Source organism: Thermothielavioides terrestris, chromosome 4, assembly GCF_000226115.1.
Source record: "Thermothielavioides terrestris NRRL 8126 chromosome 4, complete sequence".
Classification (NCBI taxonomy): domain Eukaryota; kingdom Fungi; phylum Ascomycota; class Sordariomycetes; order Sordariales; family Chaetomiaceae; genus Thermothielavioides; species Thermothielavioides terrestris.
Window position 1 is genome coordinate 1,835,836 of NC_016460.1, and position 20,160 is coordinate 1,855,995.

At 58.3% G+C, this 20,160-nt stretch overlaps 8 protein-coding genes and 1 non-coding gene across 9 annotated transcripts; 7 read left to right on the plus strand and 2 right to left on the minus strand.

Moving 5' to 3' along the window:
• Window positions 1–822: 822 nt before the first annotated feature.
• THITE_2052779 (uncharacterized protein) lies at window positions 823–1,263 on the plus strand (the record flags this gene model as incomplete). Its single annotated transcript, XM_003655334.1, has 2 exons — window positions 823–911; window positions 1,026–1,263. The coding sequence occupies 2 exons, from the start codon at window positions 823–825 to the stop codon at window positions 1,261–1,263; spliced, it is 327 nt and encodes a 108-aa protein (XP_003655382.1).
• A 1,787-nt stretch (window positions 1,264–3,050) lies between these two features.
• THITE_2146087 (uncharacterized protein) lies at window positions 3,051–3,812 on the plus strand (the record flags this gene model as incomplete). Its single annotated transcript, XM_003655335.1, has 3 exons — window positions 3,051–3,098; window positions 3,166–3,537; window positions 3,651–3,812. The coding sequence occupies 3 exons, from the start codon at window positions 3,051–3,053 to the stop codon at window positions 3,810–3,812; spliced, it is 582 nt and encodes a 193-aa protein (XP_003655383.1).
• Window positions 3,813–4,184: 372 nt separating this feature from the next.
• On the minus strand, window positions 4,185–5,671 carry THITE_2119045 (uncharacterized protein). Its single transcript, XM_003655336.1, has 3 exons — window positions 5,207–5,671; window positions 4,543–5,143; window positions 4,185–4,435 (listed from the first exon to the last, which is right to left on the minus strand). Exons 1-3 carry the CDS (start codon window positions 5,581–5,583, stop codon window positions 4,274–4,276), a joined length of 1,140 nt encoding a protein of 379 aa, XP_003655384.1. The 5' UTR covers window positions 5,584–5,671; the 3' UTR covers window positions 4,185–4,273.
• Window positions 5,672–6,277: 606 nt separating this feature from the next.
• THITE_155704 (delta(14)-sterol reductase like protein) lies at window positions 6,278–7,848 on the plus strand (the record flags this gene model as incomplete). Its single annotated transcript, XM_003655337.1, has 3 exons — window positions 6,278–6,339; window positions 6,397–6,701; window positions 6,758–7,848. 3 exons carry the CDS (start codon window positions 6,278–6,280, stop codon window positions 7,846–7,848), a joined length of 1,458 nt encoding a protein of 485 aa, XP_003655385.1.
• A 416-nt stretch (window positions 7,849–8,264) lies between these two features.
• THITE_2119053 (uncharacterized protein) lies at window positions 8,265–9,423 on the plus strand. The gene is made up of 8 exons (XM_003655338.1): window positions 8,265–8,402; window positions 8,495–8,527; window positions 8,650–8,671; window positions 8,779–8,876; window positions 8,951–8,989; window positions 9,046–9,061; window positions 9,132–9,211; window positions 9,275–9,423. Exons 1-8 carry the CDS (start codon window positions 8,383–8,385, stop codon window positions 9,315–9,317), a joined length of 351 nt encoding a protein of 116 aa, XP_003655386.1. The 5' UTR covers window positions 8,265–8,382; the 3' UTR covers window positions 9,318–9,423.
• A 771-nt stretch (window positions 9,424–10,194) lies between these two features.
• Window positions 10,195–10,857, plus strand: THITE_2090561 (uncharacterized protein; the record flags this gene model as incomplete). Its single annotated transcript, XM_003655339.1, has 1 exon — window positions 10,195–10,857. The coding sequence occupies one exon, from the start codon at window positions 10,195–10,197 to the stop codon at window positions 10,855–10,857; it is 663 nt and encodes a 220-aa protein (XP_003655387.1).
• A 2,173-nt stretch (window positions 10,858–13,030) lies between these two features.
• Window positions 13,031–16,109, plus strand: THITE_2119055 (glycoside hydrolase family 3 protein). The gene is made up of 3 exons (XM_003655340.1): window positions 13,031–13,492; window positions 13,550–13,938; window positions 14,000–16,109. The coding sequence occupies exons 1-3, from the start codon at window positions 13,254–13,256 to the stop codon at window positions 15,991–15,993; spliced, it is 2,622 nt and encodes an 873-aa protein (XP_003655388.1). The 5' UTR covers window positions 13,031–13,253; the 3' UTR covers window positions 15,994–16,109.
• Window positions 16,110–16,547: 438 nt separating this feature from the next.
• On the plus strand, window positions 16,548–20,019 carry THITE_2090563 (uncharacterized protein; the record flags this gene model as incomplete). Its single annotated transcript, XM_003655341.1, has 3 exons — window positions 16,548–17,885; window positions 18,025–18,475; window positions 19,484–20,019. The coding sequence occupies 3 exons, from the start codon at window positions 16,548–16,550 to the stop codon at window positions 20,017–20,019; spliced, it is 2,325 nt and encodes a 774-aa protein (XP_003655389.1).
• Window positions 19,020–19,119, minus strand: THITE_t119. Its single transcript has one exon. It is a non-coding gene; the product is annotated as a tRNA-Ser (tRNA).
• Window positions 20,020–20,160: the final 141 nt, after the last annotated feature.

Below are 20,160 nucleotides of genomic sequence, written 5' to 3' on the forward strand. Positions count from 1 at the left end.
GCACCTGCGGTGGGCGAGGTGAGTCGGTGCGTCGCCTTGGCCAGCCCGATCAGCCGCTGCAGGAAAGAAAGAGCCGATGGACTCGAGCGTGACACCGCACCGCGCGAAGGGGGCGGCATCCCTGGCGTCCTGCTAGGCCGCCGGGGAGGTGATGGTGAGGCCGAAACCTGCGGCCGGGCCGTTGAGCGCCACGGTGGTCGGCCTGGTTCACTGCGTCAAGGCCGGGGCCTGATACCCACTCTGGTTGCAACCACCGCTCAGTCATCATCACTTTCCCGCACTCTCCCTGTCTGAAGAGTGATTTGTTCCAATTGAACATTATTGCTCGGACTAGGGCTCGCTAGTTAGGCGATCGTCTTGGCCGCCTTTCGACACACTCCTATCAGCTGTCCGAGGCCGCCAGGTCGCATCACTAACGGGATATTGTATAGCATTGTATGCGAAAATGCGAATTTGGTTGTTTCCATCAACTTGACACCAGTCAACTGGTACTTACGCAGGATCATCGGAGACTTCCAGGTTGGTTGGCCGCCTTGGGCTTGCGCTTGGTCGGGTGGAAACCAGCTTCAGATAGTCTTACAACGCCCTCTGTGACCGAAAAAGATTGGACAGAGGATATTTGTGGTGCCACCAACCCTCGCATAATCCTGAAGAGGTCCGAGGTATCAAACGGGTGACCATTGACTGTCGTGCAGAGAGTAGTATAAAGAACCTGAGTCCTTCCATCGAGCTGGCCGGGAATGAAAATACAGTCTCGTATGACTACAACCAGCCACAGCGCAAACAACTGACTTGTGAACAACTCATCCGCCAACCTCCAGAATGCGTGCTACCGCTACCATCCTCTTCGTCGCCGGCCTCGCTGGCACCGCCTTTGGCGCCTCCGTTACCTTCTATGGTGACAGGAGTTGGTATGTGGTCAATACATCGCGATATGTGCATTCGAAGCCAGCGCTGGACACATTCCCACTTGCTTCAGCTCTGACTCTGGAAACACCTCACTAACTCAGCTGGGCTTTATGCAGCTCCAACGTAATCGGCCGGAAGGTCCTCAGCGCCGGGGACGCTCCCGTCCCGCGCGGGGCTCAGGCCCTCCGGGTGGACGCGACCGGCGGCACCTGGTTTGCCTACCGGTCCAGTGACGGGGTTCACTGTACGGGAGGTGTCATCACGAGACTTAATGGTGACACGTGCTACAGTGTTGGCAGCCTCGGTGTTGGCTGTACCAGGCTGTGCCCCAGTGGGCTGGCCTGTTCTTTGTAAGGTTACCCAGGCAATTGTCGAGGGCTCTGTTTAACCTTGGGAGGATTCGGGTTTCGTTTGCGGTGTAGCACAGCATGTAGGCAAAGATTTCTAGGTAGATACCTAGTTCTTGTAACGGGCTGTGCCCGTTCGGGGCCTCGGCATCTCGGCCATGAGCTACCTAGTTGCCCTTGCCGAGGGATCTTTCCAATCTGTTTGTGAAAGCTTTGAGTTATTACACTAGATTGACATCAATAAACCCCCTTTGTCCTGTCTGACCAGCAGGTGTGCGTTCGTCCGGTAGTTGTGTTGTGCTGCGGATCGAGGGCCCTGCCTTCCGAAGACGGGCCATCTAGGATCAGGCTGTCCCCGAGTTTACCTCCCAGCAGCCCCTCCAACTCTCGAACACGCAAACTAGACATTAGCCGATGCAGAAGTGCGTCCCCTTGATCCACAGGTAGTTCGGGCGCCATAAGACTGAAGAGCGGCTACTTGTCATCCACAACTGTCCAACTGCGGAACGTTGACGTCAGCGGTAACATTCCACAGATCGCTTTGGTGTAGCTGCGCGGGGAAACAGAGGTGGCACTAACGCTGATTCTGGCTCTATCTTCCGGGTTGCCACCGGCTTTATGGTGGCCCAAGACAGCTTCTCTCTGGCCACATGCAAATCGGGGTTCTCCAGCCAGGTGCGAGCTGTCTTTCGTGGCGAGGCGAGGCCTGGCGGAATCTTCTCATTATGGAATGACCGAGGAGTGGCTTTCTGGCTCTGTGGGAGGAAAGTACGAACTGAGGAGGAGATGGGCTGGGAAGACACATACACCATAGAAGATCAGTGGTTAAAGGGACCGAACGTTTCTCTCGCTTGACGGCAGCGGTCCACGCCGCAAAGTGCGGTGGCGTGGACCTTTTGTTCCGCCAGTCTTGGCATCCTGCCCGCTCCTTTTTGTACTCCCTGCCAAGTATGGAGTACGCCAGCAGCCGCTGACAGTGACTGGCTCGGAGGTTGCCGTAATCCGTATACAGGAGACACAGCCTGTCACTGCCCATTTGAATGTGTACCATCGTAACGTTGTGTCAGGCGTTACGGCAAAGCGACGAACTCTTCCCTTTGTGCATATTCTAACCGGTTATACATGAACTTCGGGCGAAATAACACCCGGTTGTGGCGAGTAATCTGTCCAACGTCCACGGTGCTATACCCGTTGGGCCCCGCGTAGCCATCAGGCCGTCCACGGCTCTTCAGGAGTCTCCGTGGTGTCTCACATGCTGCCAAAGCACCTCAGTAATGCAATTGATGCAGACGGGCTCGGTTGAGATCAACAGGTAGTTTTCATTATCTGAACTCCTCGTGGAGTCCAGCGAAGGGAGTCCCAACAAGTGTCGATATGCGATCTTTGGAGGCCGTTGGACTCGGCTGAGAGGCTGGTCGCGAACAGCCGAGATGCTTCCAATCCCTCGCGAGGAAGTGAGCACAAGCAAGCTCCGGCCGCGGTCTTGAATAAGTCAGGCGTTACTCTGTGCTGCTGACCAGCTGCGTACTTTGGCGTCACAGTCCTTCCCCACCGCACGAAGAACCGTCCTAGAAAAGGCCTCACAAACAATGAGGTAGCCGGCTCTGGCAGCTTGCTCTTTTCACCGGCGGTGTCGGCAGCTGAGAGTGCTCAACTCTTTAGAGAGGCGCAGTCGCCATAACGCTGCCAGTCCCTCTCCATCACCCTCGCTAGTATCCCGATCCTTCTACATTTGCTCTAAATACGACGCTTTTTAGCTTATTGTCCTGCCTACCTCTCGCTGGAACAGCCACCATGCGTGCCTACTTTGCCGCACTCCTAGCCAGCCTCATAGCCACCGCTGTAAGTCCCTGCCGGTTCACCAGGTCCAGAGATGGATGGCTGACATACTGACATACGCGAGTCCCAGGCGAGGGCCGCCGAGTCTCCCATTCCCGGGTACCGCATCGTGCCAATCCAGTGGGAGATCGAGGTTGCTCCCGGGCAGATTGCACGCCTGAACGGCACGGTCCAGGAGGTCTACGCCCAGGCGCTGCAGATCAACCCCAACTTCAAGCTAAAGACGCCCTCGACGCCGGCAAGGCCAAGGAGGGCACTGGCTCACCAGAGGAGCAAGGTTGAGGATTGTAACTACCCCTACCCCCTGGCCGAGGCCAGCAAGATCCACGACGGCGTCGAGTATCTTCGCGGCGTACCCGGCAAACCTGTCGAGGGCCCGGGCCCCACGGCCTGCGGCCGGGTCAGCTGCTCTTGGAAATCCGCCATCTGGTGGTGCAACGACGTAAGTCTCGTCCATGATCCTCACTCACCATATCATATCTGGCTCGGTTCTGCCGCTGCCCGGCTGCGTCGGGTTGAACACATTCATTACTGACCCGCCGATTACCAATCTAGAACAAGAATTTATACACTCTCGATAGCTTCAATAAGATTGCCGATAGCGCCCAGTTTATTCTCCTTACTTGCCCTTGGACCGGCTACATGAACTGGTATGTTTCTGGGCAGAACTTTGAGACGGAGCACTGGAGCACGATTGTCAAAGGGGATGATTGCTGAGCGGAGGACTGAGCCGTGTGGTCGTTGTTTTGACTCCAGTGCTTGGCTGCGGACTCTGCTTTAGAGCGAGCGAATCGTATTGCTGCCTGTTTGTTTGATAGCTGCCTAGTGTAGTCAGGGAGATATGCAACCAGCCTGCTGGCCAAATATGACTTCGCAGTTGCCTTGTGTTTGGTCTCAACACCCGAGCCACAGCGACAAAGGCGAACACGCCTTGAATATCTGTGTCATCATTCAGCTGACTTTCTAACCTTCCATCCTGTGTCCAGCGACAGCCCTGCATGCGCCGGAAACGCCCAGTCAACCAAAAACAAGACGCGGGAACAGCCTCCAGGTTGTTAGAAAAGCCAGCTCGCGCGCAGCCTCAAAGACAAAAGAAATTCCGAGAAGCCGAAGCATTCAATGCTAACACAGAATAAGAAACGGAAATACAGCATTCATCTCCAAGAACCAGCGCTCTTTCACAACCCATCGTCGTCCCATTCCTCATCCAGCTGGTCGATCAGCCTGTTTTCATCATCCCGGCTCCTGCGCCTCCCCCGAGGGGAGCCCGAGAGCGTGTGGTAACCTCTCCGGCGGGGAATCATGCGGGCGCAGGACGACGTGAGGATAATAAACAGATCCTAGAAGGGGAAGTCAGCATAAACAAGAACCCGGTTTTCCGCAACGGGGAGAGAGGGGGGGGGCGCCAGCCTGAAGAGCACTCGACCTTCACCATGGAGCGGCATACCTTGACGAAGCCCCAGATGCCCGCCCACAGGCTGTAGTTGGGCAGCTGGCGCCAGCCGCGGGCGTGCGCGACGGTGCGCTGGTAGAAGACGCCGCCGGCCACGTACACCAGCACGGTGATGAAGAAGATGATGGCGAAGACGCTGCCCGGCCCGACGCTGCCCGGCTTGTGGGGCTCGGCGCCCGCGCAGGCGTGCTGCGAGCGCACCTCGAAGAAGTAGGCGCACTCGTCCGGGTCCACGCCGACGAAGGAGAAGGCCGTCGGCGTGTCCGGGTCGTGGTCGCAGAGGAAAGATATGGTGGCCGACTTGCGGCGCTTGGCGTCTTGGGGCTTGTCCTTGTCTTTGTCTTTCTCCTTGTCTTTCTCCTTGTCCTTCTCCTTGTCCTTTTTATCATCCTCCTCGTCGTCGTCGTCCTCCTCTCGTTTCGGTACCCATTCCCGGTCGTCCTCGTCGTCGTACTCAGCGAACCTGTATCTCGCACCATCGTGCACGCTTGCAACGCGCTTGTCCTTTGTCTTGTCGGAGGACTCGCATGGCGAACCCCCGGTGTACTGGAGAACGAGCTTGCGGCCCCGCGGGACGAGCTCTCCTGATTGTTGGCTGTCACGGACAGTCAGCATTACCGGGTCTTTGCCTGCAAGCCGTGGCTGGAGCATGTCCTACCCTAGAGAATAGACCTTCCCCTTGGACTCGTAATACGCGCTCACATTCCCCCACAGCGCTTTGTCGACCCCCACGACATCCTTGACCTTCTTTACCACAGGGTTGCAGATGTTGAGGGTGAAATTTGACCCGTAGTCCCAGCCCCGGGCGATGTAGTCTTCGGTCGGCACGTTCTTTGGCGTCTTCTCCCCTTCGGCGACAGCTACTGCTGTGTCGGGTCGCAGATCGAAGAAGGCGCCGTTGGTGGAGGTTGCGACGCACGGGGTCACGACAGACGTGGATGTTGTGCTCGTTTTTGTGGCCTGGTCCGCCGAGCATACGCTGGTAAGCGCGGCGAGCGCGATTAACAAGCTGTATGACGGACTTTGCGCACGCATTTTCGCGGTGAAATCAGGCTAGGACTGGGCGATTCGAGATGGGCTTCTGGCGTCGAGACACCGGCCGAGTGGGGAGGGGTGCAACGAAGCGCCGAGCGATTCTTGACTATCGGGAGAGGGGCACTGGGTTTCTCATTCAAGAACCACGATAATACCTCCTCTGGGAGGCGAGTCAATCACTGGAAAGCGGGCTTAACTTGTGGATTGCGAAAATGAAGCTCCTTGGCAACGGGATAATGTCTATCAACCGTTGGACGTCCAGCCTTGGGTGTTCGCTGGCCTTTGCCTTGCGCCGCCGGGTGCCGCCCCTGATTGGTGGAGGCGGCTTGGCAGGAACGCGTCAGATCTGGTCCCGAGCATGCCTGGGGGTTCGGAGCATGGGCCGCATTGCCAAGAAGCAAACTGCCCGCCAAAAGTTCCCAGCGTCTTCGTGTCGTCATTGGCCAATGGGGCATCAGGCGATTCGGCTCGCGACGTCCCGGCCGAGTCTTGACTTGTACGGAATACATATTCTCAACTTGGAGCAATTGAACCGATCCGGACCTGGAGAAGCCGATCTGAGCTCCACTGCAGATGCTATTGCTTCGCTGTTGGGAATTGCACTGCCACGGGTGCCCGCTGAACATAAAATACGGAGGACGAGCAAGATTCCGAAAACGCGTTACAGATTCAGCAACCGCGTTCGACAGCAGCGATGGCGCCGAAAACGAAGCAGCGCGCTGTGTCCAAGACGCATGGTTATGAGTTTTTTGGACCGTGAGTGTCTAACTGTCGTTTTCAACTCCACCTCGTGGCAGCACTGACAGCCTTCAGGCCCGGTGCCGCCGCCATCAGCTTCGGCCTGCCAGTGCTCATCTACGCCTTCGCTTTTGCCTGCAACGACATTTCAGGATGCCCCGCACCTTCTCTCCTCCACCCAAAGTCGCTCGATCTCGATGTCTTGAAAAGAGAGGTTGGATGGCCCCATGACGGACTTAGGGGCCTCGTGAGTTGGCGGGCGACCGGCTGGACGCTGGCATACTATCTCTTCAGTGCCGTCCTGTACAGGGTGCTGCCGGGGACCGAGACCGAGGGAACGAAGCTCGCCAATGGCGGCCGGTTAAAGTATAAGTTCAATGGTTAGCACAAAAACCCTGGAGCGCGTGGACAGAGGGCCGTTCGCTAACTCCCACAGCCTTTTCGTCGACCATGTTCACGCTGGCTATCTGCGCCGCCGGCACCTTCGCCCAGGGCGCCGAGTTCCCCCTGTGGACGTTCATCACCGACAACTACCTCCAGATCCTGACCGCCAACATCATTATTGCCTACAGCCTCGCAACCTTCGTCTACATCCGCAGCTTCAGTGTCAAACCGGGCAACCCGCAGTTCCGCGAATTGGCCGCCGGTGGCGTCACGGGCAACATGCTCTACGACTGGTTTATCGGGCGCGAGCTCAACCCGCGCGTCACGCTGCCCCTCATCGGCGAGATCGACATCAAGGAGTTTATGGAGATCCGCCCTGGGCTTACGGGCTGGATCCTGCTCAACTGCGCCTTCGTGGCTAAGCAGTACCGCACCTTCGGCTTCGTGACCGATAGCATCATCTTCATAGCGGTGGTCCAGGCGCTCTACGTCCTTGACGGCCAGTTCATGGAGCCCGCCATCCTCACCACCATCGATATCATTAGCGACGGCTTCGGCCTGATGCTCTCCTTTGGCGACCTCGTCTGGGTGCCCTTCCTGTACACCCAGCAGACGCGCTACCTTTCGGTGCACCCGCAGTCGCTCGGCCCGCTTGGCCTCGCCGGCGTCGGCGCGCTGCTGGCCGCGGGCTTCGCGATCTTCCGCCTGTCCAACAGCCAGAAGAACGCGTTCCGCACCGACCCCAACGACCCGGCCGTCGCCCACCTCAAGTACATCGAGACCAAGGCCGGCACGCGGCTGCTCGTCTCGGGCTGGTGGGGCATCGCGCGCCACATCAACTACTTTGGCGACTGGCTGCAGGCCTGGCCGTACTGCCTGCCGACGGGTTTGGCTGGGTACACGATCCTGACTGCGGGCACGTCGGCCGAGGGCGCGATCCGCATGCTGGACGGCAGGGAGGTGGTGCCCGGCGAGGCGCGCGGCTGGGGCACCATCTTCACGTACTTTTACATTGTCTACTTTGCCGTGCTGCTCATCCACCGCGATCGGAGGGACGACGAGAAGTGCTCGCGCAAGTACGGCGAGGATTGGGAGAAGTATAAGAGGATTGTGAGGTGGCGCATCGTGCCCTATGTGTACTAGTTGTGGCTCCGACGATTCAGTGGGATGTTTGGAAAAGGATTCCTCTGGATGAGGAATAGGGGTTCGGCTCGTTGAAAAGGAGTGGATAGGAACGGCAATCCCTGAAGGAACTGGCTGGATTCGATGGCGAGGCGGATATGGACCTCAAAAAACCCACTTAATGTAAATTGTAATGCACAATGTAAATTGTAATACACGCCCCCAACTGCATCTTCATCATCACCATTCAATTTCCTGCGACCACTGGATTTTGATCTCGCCGTGAACGGCAGGTCAGCAGCCCAAAAAATGGCAGAATAAGCTCACACTGAAAAGCGGTGAGAATTGGTGTGGCACACTCTGCCCAGTCACGTGATCTAGTCACTTGTGGGGCAGCAACACGCCGCTCAGGTCGCTCGTATCAACTCGCAGGGCCTGCCTGCTCATCAAGGTTCGAACATCAACATTCCCAAAAGAAAGAAGTCGCCTGCACTTCCACCCACCGATTCTCCATCAACCCCGTGAACCTCCCGTACTCAGAACCTCCAAACGACAATGTCAGACATCAACATCCAGTGAGTTTCCCCGTCAACCAGTCGGGCCACTTACGTGGTGGTGCTCGATCGATCACGAGAAATGGCCCGCTGACTGACGATTTGGGGGACAGGGCGCTGCTCCAGAAGCCGCGCAGTGAGTGCACGTGAGTCTTTACCGCGGCTCTTACCAGTTTCCTCTTTTCCGCTACCTTTTTCATTCGGGCGGTTGAACGGACGAACTGGGCGTCGTTGGGATGGGGAAACGCTGACTTTTTTTCTGGGGCAGGGAGTATGAGATTGCCCAGCTGGTGCGTGCCCACTCCTCTTTCTTTTCCTCTGCGACTGAGTCGTCTCAGAACTGGATTGGCTCAGATTGAGAGTGCTGCATCTGCTGACCTTCGTGGCGTGTGCACAGGAGAGCTGGGAGATGAGCAACGGCCCGCTGTCGCTGCTGCAGACGGCTGTGCGGAGCCACTCGCAGGTGCTCATCAGCATCCGGTCGAATCGCAAGCTGTGAGTTGCATCGTCTCTGATCTCAGCGGTGAGCAATGCGCGTGGGGGTGCTGACCCTGTTGGTGTTGTTCTAGGCTGGCGCGAGTCAAGGCTTTTGATCGTCACTGCAACATGTGCGTGTCCCTCGTTGTGGTGCTCTGTTTGATTTACTTGCTGACAAGCATTGTAGGATCCTAGAGAACGTGGTAAGTAGGGACAGGAGATGCTGTTTTCTCGGGGCGTAAACTGCGGGATGCGTGCTGACTCCCCTCACAGAAGGAGATGTGGACGGAGACTCCGGTGCATAATGGGAAGAAGGGCCGGCCGGTGAACAAGGACCGGTTCATCAGCAAGATGTGAGTTAACCCTCTCACTTTTACTCATCAATAGCGGGGTGTGTGCTAATCTTGCATGAATAGGTTCCTTCGTGGTGATAGCGTCATCATCGTCTTGCTGAGCTGAGCTGATGTTGTTCTTTGGGGCTTGATGGAGACCTGGCGGTCCTACACAACACCTCCGCATTTACTCACTTCCTGACTTAGCCTTGCCGCCAACGGAGTGGGTAGCTGTTGCATGGCACATTTTTGAAAGCCAGAATGGGTTGCTAGATATTAGGAAGGTAACAAAGAGGGAGGCGTCCTTCGTCAGGCGTTAAGTCAAGGTGTAGGGCTTTAATGGTCAAGCTGAATCTTGTGTATTACTTGGGCAATGTTACTGGCATCTCATCTTCAGAAGAACACGGGCGTTGGACACCATTCAGGGCGTTGTTGACATTGCATGGGCAAGGATGTCGTTTCGCGTTGTGTGACAACGGCCATCGTCCCAGCTACTGAGCATAAGTGCCGCTGAATCCTCGGTGTTCATCTCAGGAGTCATACCTCCTGAACCTAAGAAAAACTAAACATAAGGCCGCTGCTTTATCTTAGCACGGCTGTGTCAGTCATCCCGCACATCGCCTTCTGGCTATTTCTTCTACATATCGCACATAACTCCCCTCGAATACGATATACATCGAAATTTCAAGAAATATGTCATCGCCGTGAAAGATGCGTAGGCCCTAGTTTTAGTAAGTTCTGTTTGAATTCTCGACAACCACCGATCGCTTTCTGTCCTCCTTCTATCGCTTTCTCTCCTTTCGCCTCCACGTTGTCGACGGGTTCTTGGATCTCGAGCAACAAGGGCCGAAACTGAGATTGTCTGAACGTCCCAGCGCGCGACAGCCCCGCTGCCGATGAGCACGACAGTTTGCCAAACGTGCGCCCTCCTGCTCATCTTCCGCTGATGAGTCTCGAACAAGGCCTACGCCGCGCTATGAGATGGGAGAGAACCGAGTGGCGTGATGTTCCTGGACCTCCTCAAGCGGCTGAAGTTCACATCGGACGAGACTATCCTCCATTTGAAGACAATGTTGAACGGCCCGATTGCGCAAAAGTTCCCCCTTTTCACGATCAGCACCGGTCCCACCACCAGATTCGAGTACTTCCTCAAGGTTGGTGGATCTCTGCGCTCTGCAGTTGCCCCGGATCCCGGGCTCCGTCCGCCGCAGACGAGAGCCGACCAAGTGACGACCGAGGACCTCAATATATCCCAGATCCGTTTTGAAGAGGGGCGAGTTCTAAGCCACGATTCTTACCGCAATCTGCGCCCGCCGCAGTACATGGTGCCTCTGGGGGAGGTCTACCGGGCGGGCCGAATCTACGGGGAACCCCAGGAGGTGATATTAACCAATTTCTTCGTCATGATGGACGTGATCACGCCGAAGAAGAGCCTTTGGATCCTGTACCGCTACGAAAAGCGGGTGGAGCGGGTGAACAGGGGGGTTCGCTGGGAGCGGGTCAAGTTCAAGAAAGACCGCGACTGTGTGTTCCCGGGTCTCAAATCCTTCGACACAGTTGTCTCCTTGACGACATCGCGAAATGGACCGGTCCTGCTACACAGTAGGGAGATGGTCGCCATGAACGCCTTCAAGGCGGCGCTGCCCCAGAACTGGGTGCCGGTGTAACCGAAGCTATACACGCCCGTCCTGTAGACACTCAGGGCGGCTCTGTGGCAGGACTGGGAGGAGCAGGAGAAACAGCAGCAGGAGGGGCGACCCGGGGAGGAATAACCGGGACATGGGGCGGCGAGGATGCCGCGTGCGAGGTGCGACGACCGCTTGACTGCTCGATCCCGGCTCGAGTCCATTACGGAAGTCACATTACACAACAGCCGCTGCCGTGTCACCGGACCGGTTCTCCGCGACAGACGATGAATTGATCACTCCACTATACATGCATGGACTTTGAGTGAAAGGATTCGAAAGTGTGGAGAAAGCGCGTTCCATGGTTTCTCTCCCTTTTATATGCGAGAACCGCTCATTGCCTCGGCGTGACAGTGACCTCGTCATTCTGTCCGGATTAGATGGCTTAAGATAGCGCTTATGCTCGGTTTCTTTTTCTCTCCGATTACTGCGTCTGTACTATGCAATGCGCGCTACCTCGTTGCCTATTGACTCAAATGTACCGAGGAGCTCTCAAAAGTGAGGGCTCGCTCTCATCGGCCCAGGCTGCCTGCCCCGAACTCCCTGGGCTCTTCCCTCCAACCAGCCCACAAATACCTGGTGGGCACAAGTGACACAGTACACAGCAGCTACCAAGTACCAGGTATGGACGGCGGGGTGCATGAGCAAACGGCCCGATGCCATGCACGCTCTCGACAGTTGGGCTCTCGACCGAATCACGGGGGACCTGGGCGCCGGGTGTGCCAGGGAGGAAAGCCGGGGGCCAGTTTTTTTTGCGGGGTTCTCGGGGAAACGCAGCGGCAGGAGCGCGGAAGTGTGGGGCCAAGACGCCGACCGGGAGACCGACTTGGCGCTGCTGACAAACATCCACCAAATACGGATTCGGATAGTAACATGCCTTCTTGTCAAAAACAATGACGCGAAACGCAAGAATACGGATTACTTGATACAGCACCTTTCATCGGGGGTGTTGCAGATATGGATGTTTGGTGGTTTGCACTCCCTGCAATCCAATCCCGACTTTCATCCCTCAGCCAAATGGGAAGCGAAATGTCAGCTCGAGCAAACGCCGATCCCCATTCGGAACCTTCCTTTTTCACCAAAGTCCCTGTTCCAAGCTGCTGTTTCGCTGTACCGTTGAGAGTGGACGGAAGTCTGCTTTCATCTCATTCCAAATGCCCGAAGCCGGTGGTGACACAGCAGCAATGAGCAAGGCAGCCTGCCTTGGGGTCTTTTCTGCAATAGGCAGGTCTGCAATTTCCCACGTCTGATCGCGTCGTGGAGTGATGGTGACATTCCGAGGGACCCCGCGAATAACTAACGTTACCAACCAGGGCAGGAGCGACGCAACCACGTTCGAACAAGTCATGGGGTCCTTGGAGCACGGGGAGAACCCAATCGGATTGCTCCAAGTCTAAGCCAGCACGACCTGAACTCGGCGGGGAAGGCGCCTTGTCGGTCATTTCCCGGGCGACTTGCCCGGCGGCTCCTTGGTGCTGAGTGAAGCAGGTTGGATCGGGCGGGTTCCTGGTCTTGGTTTGTGAACCACGATGATCTCTCCCCACAGTTCTCCAGCGCCAAGCCTGGCTGGGCCTGGACCGGCTGCAAGATGACTTCACCCTTGCTTCCATACGAACACAACAGATCGGCCCTTTTTCCATTCCAACAACTGCCCTGCTTCGCATCGAGGACGGATGCGATGTGACGCAGCTTTGCTCTGCAAACTCCGGGGGCTGCAACGTTAACAGGATTGTCATCCACAGCGAACGCACGCGAGTTACCGAGGAATTGGCCGGTCGAGGTACCAGGATCCCAGCCTCCGGGGTCGGCTGCCTGCCGTCATCCATGGGCCCGGTACGGGATCGCCCAGGGCGCTCGACATGGCATGGGCCTCGATGCCCCCAACACCCAGACATTCCGGAGTGAAGGACTGGACAGAACAGCCAAAGCATTGGTTACTTGGTACATATAATACGCATCCTATCCCACGCGCGACCGTCCGCATGTCTCACCCCGACGTCCTTCCCGACGGCGATCTCTGCACCTTCGGGCACCATCGAGCCACTGCAGCCACACCGTGGGGGGCGAAACCAGGCCAGATCCCGCCATGAAGCCTGCCATTGTGCTTTCCAGCCTGGCCTGCAGCGGTCTTGCTGCCGCCAGTGCGGTCAGCTCGTCGGACAAGGTATGGTTAACTTGCAGGTTCCGTCGCATTCGTCTCCCCCTTCATTCCCCCTTTTTCCCTTCTCCCGCCGTTGCAGCGAAGGCTGCGAGAGTCCATTCATTGGACCCTCTTGTTTTATTTTCCGTTCCAAGCATCGCCCGGGAAGTTCACCCGCTGCCAAGATTCGCTTTAGCCAGATTGGCGAGCCCGTTGCGCGTTGCAACCCGCTCCCGCCATGCGGCTCAGATCTGCGGCTCAATGGCTCCTCGTGCTCCCGGCGAGAAGCAGCGGTCTTGCTGACAAAAACTCCCACCAGCCGCTTGAGAAAAGGACACTCGCAACGTCGGAACCTTTCTACCCGTCGCCATGGATGAACCCGGACGCCGACGGTTGGACCGAGGCCTATGCCCGCGCTAAGGAGTTCGTCTCCCGGATGACGCTGCTGGAGAAGGTCAACCTGACCACGGGGGTTGGGTAAGTGCGAACCGGGCCTGGGACCGTGGAATGCGAGCTGTGCTGATCGTCCTGCAGCTGGGAGGCGGAGCAGTGCGTCGGCCAGGTGGGCGCCATTCCTCGCCTGGGCCTGCGGAGCTTGTGCATGCAGGACTCTCCGCTCGGTGTCCGGGGGACCGACTTCAACTCCGGGTTCCCTTCCGGCCAGACGGCGGCCGCCACCTTCGATCGCGGCCTGATCTACCGGCGCGGCTATGCCATGGGCCAGGAGGCCAGGGGCAAGGGAGTCAATGTCCTGCTCGGACCTGTTGCCGGCCCCCTTGGACGTGCCCCTACCGGCGGTCGGAACTGGGAAGGGTTCTCCCCTGACCCTGTTCTCACCGGCGTGGGCATGGCCGAGTCCATCAAGGGCATCCAAGACGCCGGCACGATTGCTTGTGCGAAGCACTTTATTGGCAACGAGCAAGGTGAGCCGCGATTGCAGTCCCGGGGCTTTCCGAGAGGAAGAACGTGCTAACAGACGTGCAGAGCACTTCAGGCAAGTGGGGGAGGCGCAAGGTTACGGGTTCAACATCAGCGAGGCCCTGTCGTCCAACATTGACGACAAGACCCTGCACGAGCTCTACCTCTGGCCGTTTGCGGACGCCGTGAGGGCCGGCGTCGGCTCCGTCATGTGCTCGTACCAGCAGCTCAACAACTCGTACAGCTGCCAGAACTCCAAGCTCCTGAATGGCCTGCTCAAGGGCGAACTCGGTTTCCAGGGCTTCGTCATGAGCGATTGGCAGGCCCAGCACACGGGCGCCGCAAGCGCTGTTGCCGGCCTCGACATGACCATGCCGGGAGACACCGAGTTCAACACGGGCCGGAGCTACTGGGGCGCCAACCTGACGCTCGCGGTGCTCAACGGCACCGTCCCCGCCTACCGCATCGACGACATGGCCATGCGCATCATGGCCGCCTTCTTCAAGGTCAACAAGGACATCAAGCTGGACCCCATCAACTTCTCCTTCTGGACCCTGGACACGTACGGCCCGATTCACTGGGCGGCGCAGACGGGCTACCAGCAGATCAACTACCACGTGGATGTGCGAGCCGACCACGGCAGCCTTATCCGGGAGATCGGCGCCAAGGGAACCGTGCTCCTCAAGAACACCGGCTCTCTGCCCTTGAAGAAGCCGAAATTCCTGGCCGTGATTGGCGAGGACGCCGGCCCCAACACCAGCGGGCCGAACTCTTGCTCCGACAGGGGATGTGACAATGGCACTCTCGCCATGGGCTGGGGTTCCGGCACCGCCAACTTCCCGTACGTCGTCACGCCCGATGCCGCGCTGCAGGCGCAGGCCCTCCAGGACGGTTCGCGCTACGAGAGCATCCTGTCCAACTATGCGACATCGCAAATAAAGGCTCTTGTGTCACAAGCCAACGTGACAGCAATCGTCTTTGTCAACGCCGACTCGGGCGAGGGCTACATCAATGTGGACGGAAACATGGGCGACCGGAAGAACCTGACGCTGTGGAAGGATGGCGACGCGCTGGTCAAGAACGTGGCCAGCTGGTGCTCCAACACCATCGTCGTGATCCATTCCCCGGGCCCGGTTCTGCTGACCGAGTGGTACAACAGCCCCAACGTTACCGCTATCCTCTGGGCCGGTCTCCCCGGCCAAGAGTCCGGCAACTCGATCGCCGACGTTCTGTACGGCAGGGTCAACCCTGCCGCGCGGTCGCCGTTCACGTGGGGCCCAACCCGCGAGAGTTACGGGACCGATGTTCTCTACACGCCGAACAACGGCAACGGCGCGCCGCAGGACGACTTCACCGAGGGCGTCTTCATCGACTACCGCTACTTTGACAAGACCAACTCGTCCGTCATTTACGAGTTCGGCCACGGCCTCAGCTACACCACGTTTGAGTACAGCAACATCCGGGTACAGAAGTCGAACGCGGGCAAGTACGAGCCCACGACGGGCAAGACCTCGCCCGCGCCCACCTTTGGCAACTTCTCGACCAACCTCAAAGACTACGTGTTCCCGAGCCACGAGTTCCCTTACGTTTACGAGTACATCTATCCTTACCTCAACACGACCGACCCCAAGGCGGCCTCGGGCGACGCGAACTACGGCCAGACGGCCGACAAGTTCCTCCCGCCGCACGCGACCGACTCGTCGGCCCAGCCGCTGCTGCGCTCGTCGGGCAAGAACTCGCCGGGCGGCAACCGGCAGTTGTACGACGTCATGTACACGATCACGGCCGACATCAAGAACACGGGCTCGATCGTCGGCGAGGAGGTGCCGCAGCTGTACGTCGCGCTGGGCGGGCCGGACGACCCCAAGGTGCAGCTGCGCGACTTTGACCGCATCCGCATCGACCCGGGCAAGACGGCGCAGTTCCGCGGCACGCTGACCCGCAGGGACCTGAGCAACTGGGATACGACGCTGCAGGACTGGGTCATTAGCAAGTACAAGAAGACGGCGTATGTGGGGAGGAGCAGCCGGAAGCTGGACTTGAGCATTGAGTTGCCGTGAGCGAGCGTGGGTTGGCTAGGGCAGTCTAGCAGTATTTATTCATCCTAGTAACTATTTGTAATGCAATAAGTTGCAGAGTAACAAGGGGCGCTCTGAGGAGGTGTCCCACACTTACATTCCCTACAGAACTTATCACACATGGGTGAGCCCCCTGGTAGTGTTCGAGTCTCTTGAGTGTTCCCGTGGAGCCTCCCAGTGCAAGTGCCTGCTCAAGAATCTGGGGAAAGAGACATGGCCTCCTTATCAACCTCCGCCAGCCGCCCCTGCCCCAGTTGGCTGGAACCCGGGACTCGTAACTGCTGCATACAGTTCTCCGTTCCTCCGGTACAGTACATCTGGTTTCGGCAGCTGATTTGCGGGTTTAGCTCTTCTGAAACCACCACACCTTGACATTCGAAGCCCTATGAATTATCCTTTCAGCCTTATTACTCCGACCATCCCTTCACAGCGCTCCGACGCCCTCCTAGTTATCTTTTGACCGTTCCCTAGACATGGAGGAGGCTCATGTTTTACAGACTTCCCCGGGCGTTGTTGCCAATTCCCCGGACTGCTCAATGCCCAAAGGCGACGCTCCGCGCCCAGCGCCTGCTGATGGACGTGATGCCGCCACCCAGACAGAAGCAGTCTGCCAGGTCGATGCTGCCACTCAAACGGGCGAGGTGGCTCAGACGGGCGAGGTGACCCATACGGACGACTTGATCCAGCTGGACGAGGGGACTCAGGCGGACGAGGGGACCCAGACGGACGAGGTGACCCAGACGGATGAGGTGACCCGGACCGGCGTGGAAGACCGAGACATTGCAACGCCACAAGCGACCGGGGCCCCCGAAACCGAGGCCACAGCAACTGATCCGCCTCCAGCTGACAAGGTGAAGACCACAGAGGCTGGTGAAACTATCATTGTTCGCGGAAAAATCACCAAAGCAGCCCGAAGAATCCCAGCCGCTGCCCTCTGCGCCGCCATTTCGGCAAGACTCGAAACTCTCGGGACTTCAATAGTTCGCCCCGACATCAGGAAGATAGCCAAGATCGTCGAGGTTACCAGACGTCCGCGCAACGCCGCGAAGCCAACCAACACGGCACGGTCCTCAGACCAGGGGAAGCCGACGCAGCAGGCATCTCGATCCCGAGCCCCGACCGGCCCCGAATCTGTCGTCGCGGCAGACGCACCTGGCTCCGATACCGCCTCACCCATACGCTCACCCATACCCGAATCGCCCGATATTATCTCACCGCCCACCGCCCTCACCGACGACCACCACGACGACTGGCCAGCAGCGACCGACAACTGGCCCGAACCGCCCGAACCCTGGGCCACACCAAGCGTGGACCAGGACCAGCCCCAGGCTCCTCCCCCAAGCTCACCCGAACAGCAAGCCAGCACTGACAGCCCCGCGCCAGCCCTTTCCGGCGCGTACGACCCGGACACAATCACAACCACCGACATGCTCCCGCTGGCGCGCGACGTCGCCGTCGCCGCGCTGCAGCACTCACCCCCGCTAGCAGCGCAGCTGATCTTCCCCTCGCTGCTCTTCGGCGCAGGCTGGTCCGCCGCAGAGCAAGCCGAGGTGGCCGAATGGCTGGCAGAGGGTCTGCGCCTGCAGGTGGAAGGGGGCGCGACGTGCGGGCGCGAGATCCGGCGCGTCGAGCAGCGCGGGGGCGGAGCGGTCGCGGAGCCCGTCGCGTACGTGACCTACCAGTGGGAGCGGCTGGGCGACGCGCCCGAGGCGGCGCGCAACGCGCGCGCGGCGTGCCGCATGTTTGTGGGCGGGAACCAGCTGGAGGAGGCGATGCAGCCGCCACGGGGCATGCAGTTGTTTTCGTGGCTTGATGCCGGGCTTACGCAGGGCCTGGACCGCGTCGCGGTGTGGAAGACGTTGGGGGATGGCGAGGTTTGTCGTATGTTGGGATCTGCTCCTTCACTTTTGAGATTCTGTGAGTGCGCACATGGCTAACCCCCTTCCCCTCCCTCTTCCCCCGGGGAAACGAAACCCAGGCATCCTCCAGCTGTTCGTCCGGCCGGACTGCTAGCGGCAGCGGTACGCGACGCGGCTGATGGAGGGGCTGTGCGCGGAGATGGAGCGCCGTGGCACGCACGGGCTGGTGTTCACGCCGCTCGAGACGGTCGGCTTCTTCCGGCGCTTCGGCTTCGAGCGCGCAAAGAAGTACAACATCTCGGAGCGCGCGCCCGAGGCAGCGTTCGCCTGCATGGTCCGCGAGGACAAGCGCCAGACGCTGAAGGCCGTCATCGCGCGGATGGAGGCCGAGCAATCGGCGCGACAGCAGCAGGCGCCGGCGCCGCATGGGAACGGGAACAAAAAGCGCGAGCGTGCTCCGGAGCCGAAGAAGAACGCGGCAGCAGCGGATGGGGGCACGGCGAATGATGCCGGGCCGGTTGGCGAGAAGGCCGGGGATGCCAGTCCCGCTGATGGAGGAGCGCAATTGAGTAAGAAGACGAAGAAGGACAAAAAGGGCAAGAAGCGTCGGTAGGCGGCCCCGAGGTGGTCTTCTCCCGGGAAGGACTAGGTGCTGGCGTTGGCTACGTTGTATATCGATCGCACTTGGCATTCAGCGACATGTTTCTTGAAATAGAGCGTTGCCCTTGAGGTCTGAATCAGGGGTTCGAGGACTAGCGACTGGGCCGGCCGTGGCCTCGACAGAGGTGCGACGCAAGCCTGCATTTGCGTAGAGTTAGGATGATGCTCACCGAGGGTAAAGAAGTTCCTTGATGCAGGCGTTTCAACCCATCCGGACTCTGAGAGTAAACACCGGGTTCCGAGGCCGCGCGGGATTGAGGATGTCCCGGCTGTCCCGGCTGTCCCCTGGTTGCGGATCCTAACTCTTCCATCTTTCCAACCTCCGTATCACTCACATCATTCATAATCTGGCTAGCCGGACAGACATCTGCTGGGAGTCCCCCTCCCAAAAGCAATGTTCGCATGCTCTAAACACACACATGGAAAAGGAAAAGCAAAAGAACAGGAAAAGGAAAAGCAAAAGAACAGGAAAAGGAAAAGCAAAAGAATCGTCACCTGCAGGATTCGAACCTGCGCTCCCGAAGGAACTGCCTTAACAAGCTATCTCCTAAATAGCAGGGCAGCGCGTTAACCACTCCGCCAAAGTGACTATCAGCAGCTGATAAGCTTCGCACGGCTTAATATCTGCAGTCAGAAAACTTGAGAGAGCAGGATTTGATTTGGAAGACTTTCCAAGACAAGCACTGTGAAGATTGGAGATTATGGTTCCTCTTGTTGCTTTTAGGATTCTGGGCAAGTCATCTGGGAACACCGAGAGAAGGAGTTTCAGGTCATGCATGGTCACATGAAACCTCCGCGTCGATGGAAATAAATGTGCCGGAACTCGTCCTCCCTCCTCTCCTTTCCTTCTTCTTCCTCTTCTCCCTCTTTTCGCGCCGGGCAATGGTGGCGCCCCAGCCACGCCCCGTTCCAGGCACATTGATTAGCTCTACTACAAAGATTGGATTACGCAGCAAGGCGGAGAATCGGCCGGGCCTCGAGTGTACACCTGCTTGACGGCGACGAGTATCTCGGAGTGAGCGAGGAAGACGCCCGGAAGGACTTGGACCTCACCGTCAAGCATCTCATCAGGAGAGATGAGCGACAGAAGACCCTGTTTCTCACGACTTTGTGGAGAGACACAATCTCGACTCTGGAGCGGAACATCCCCACGGAATGGCACCGGTCCATTGACGTTTCCATCTTCGCCAAGCGCATCCGGGAGAACACGAGCAGCTTGAGGCAGCTCGAATCTCTGGCCAGGGATTGGGCCAGCAAGGGATATCTCGGCGAGGGATTGCAATGGTGCCCGGTTTGGGAGATGCCCCAGCGCGACAGTCGGTACATCACCAAGACGAGCTCGGCCGCCCAGCTCCGCTTCTTCGAGGCTGGAAATGTTTCCGACGGCCGCACAGTCTTCATACGCCAGAACAAAGTCCCGCTCGGCCATTGTGTCAAGGTGGCCATGGACCAGTGCGAAGATCGGGCAAACTGGATCATCATTTCGTGAAACGATACCGAGTGGCCGGAGACATCGGGGTTGATGCCAAAGAGTTACATGGCTCTTGATGGTGCTTGAAGGCGTCTTTTCTGTCTCTCACCTGTGGTTCAATTGTCTGTTCGGGACTGTAGGGTAGAACGACGGGACGGC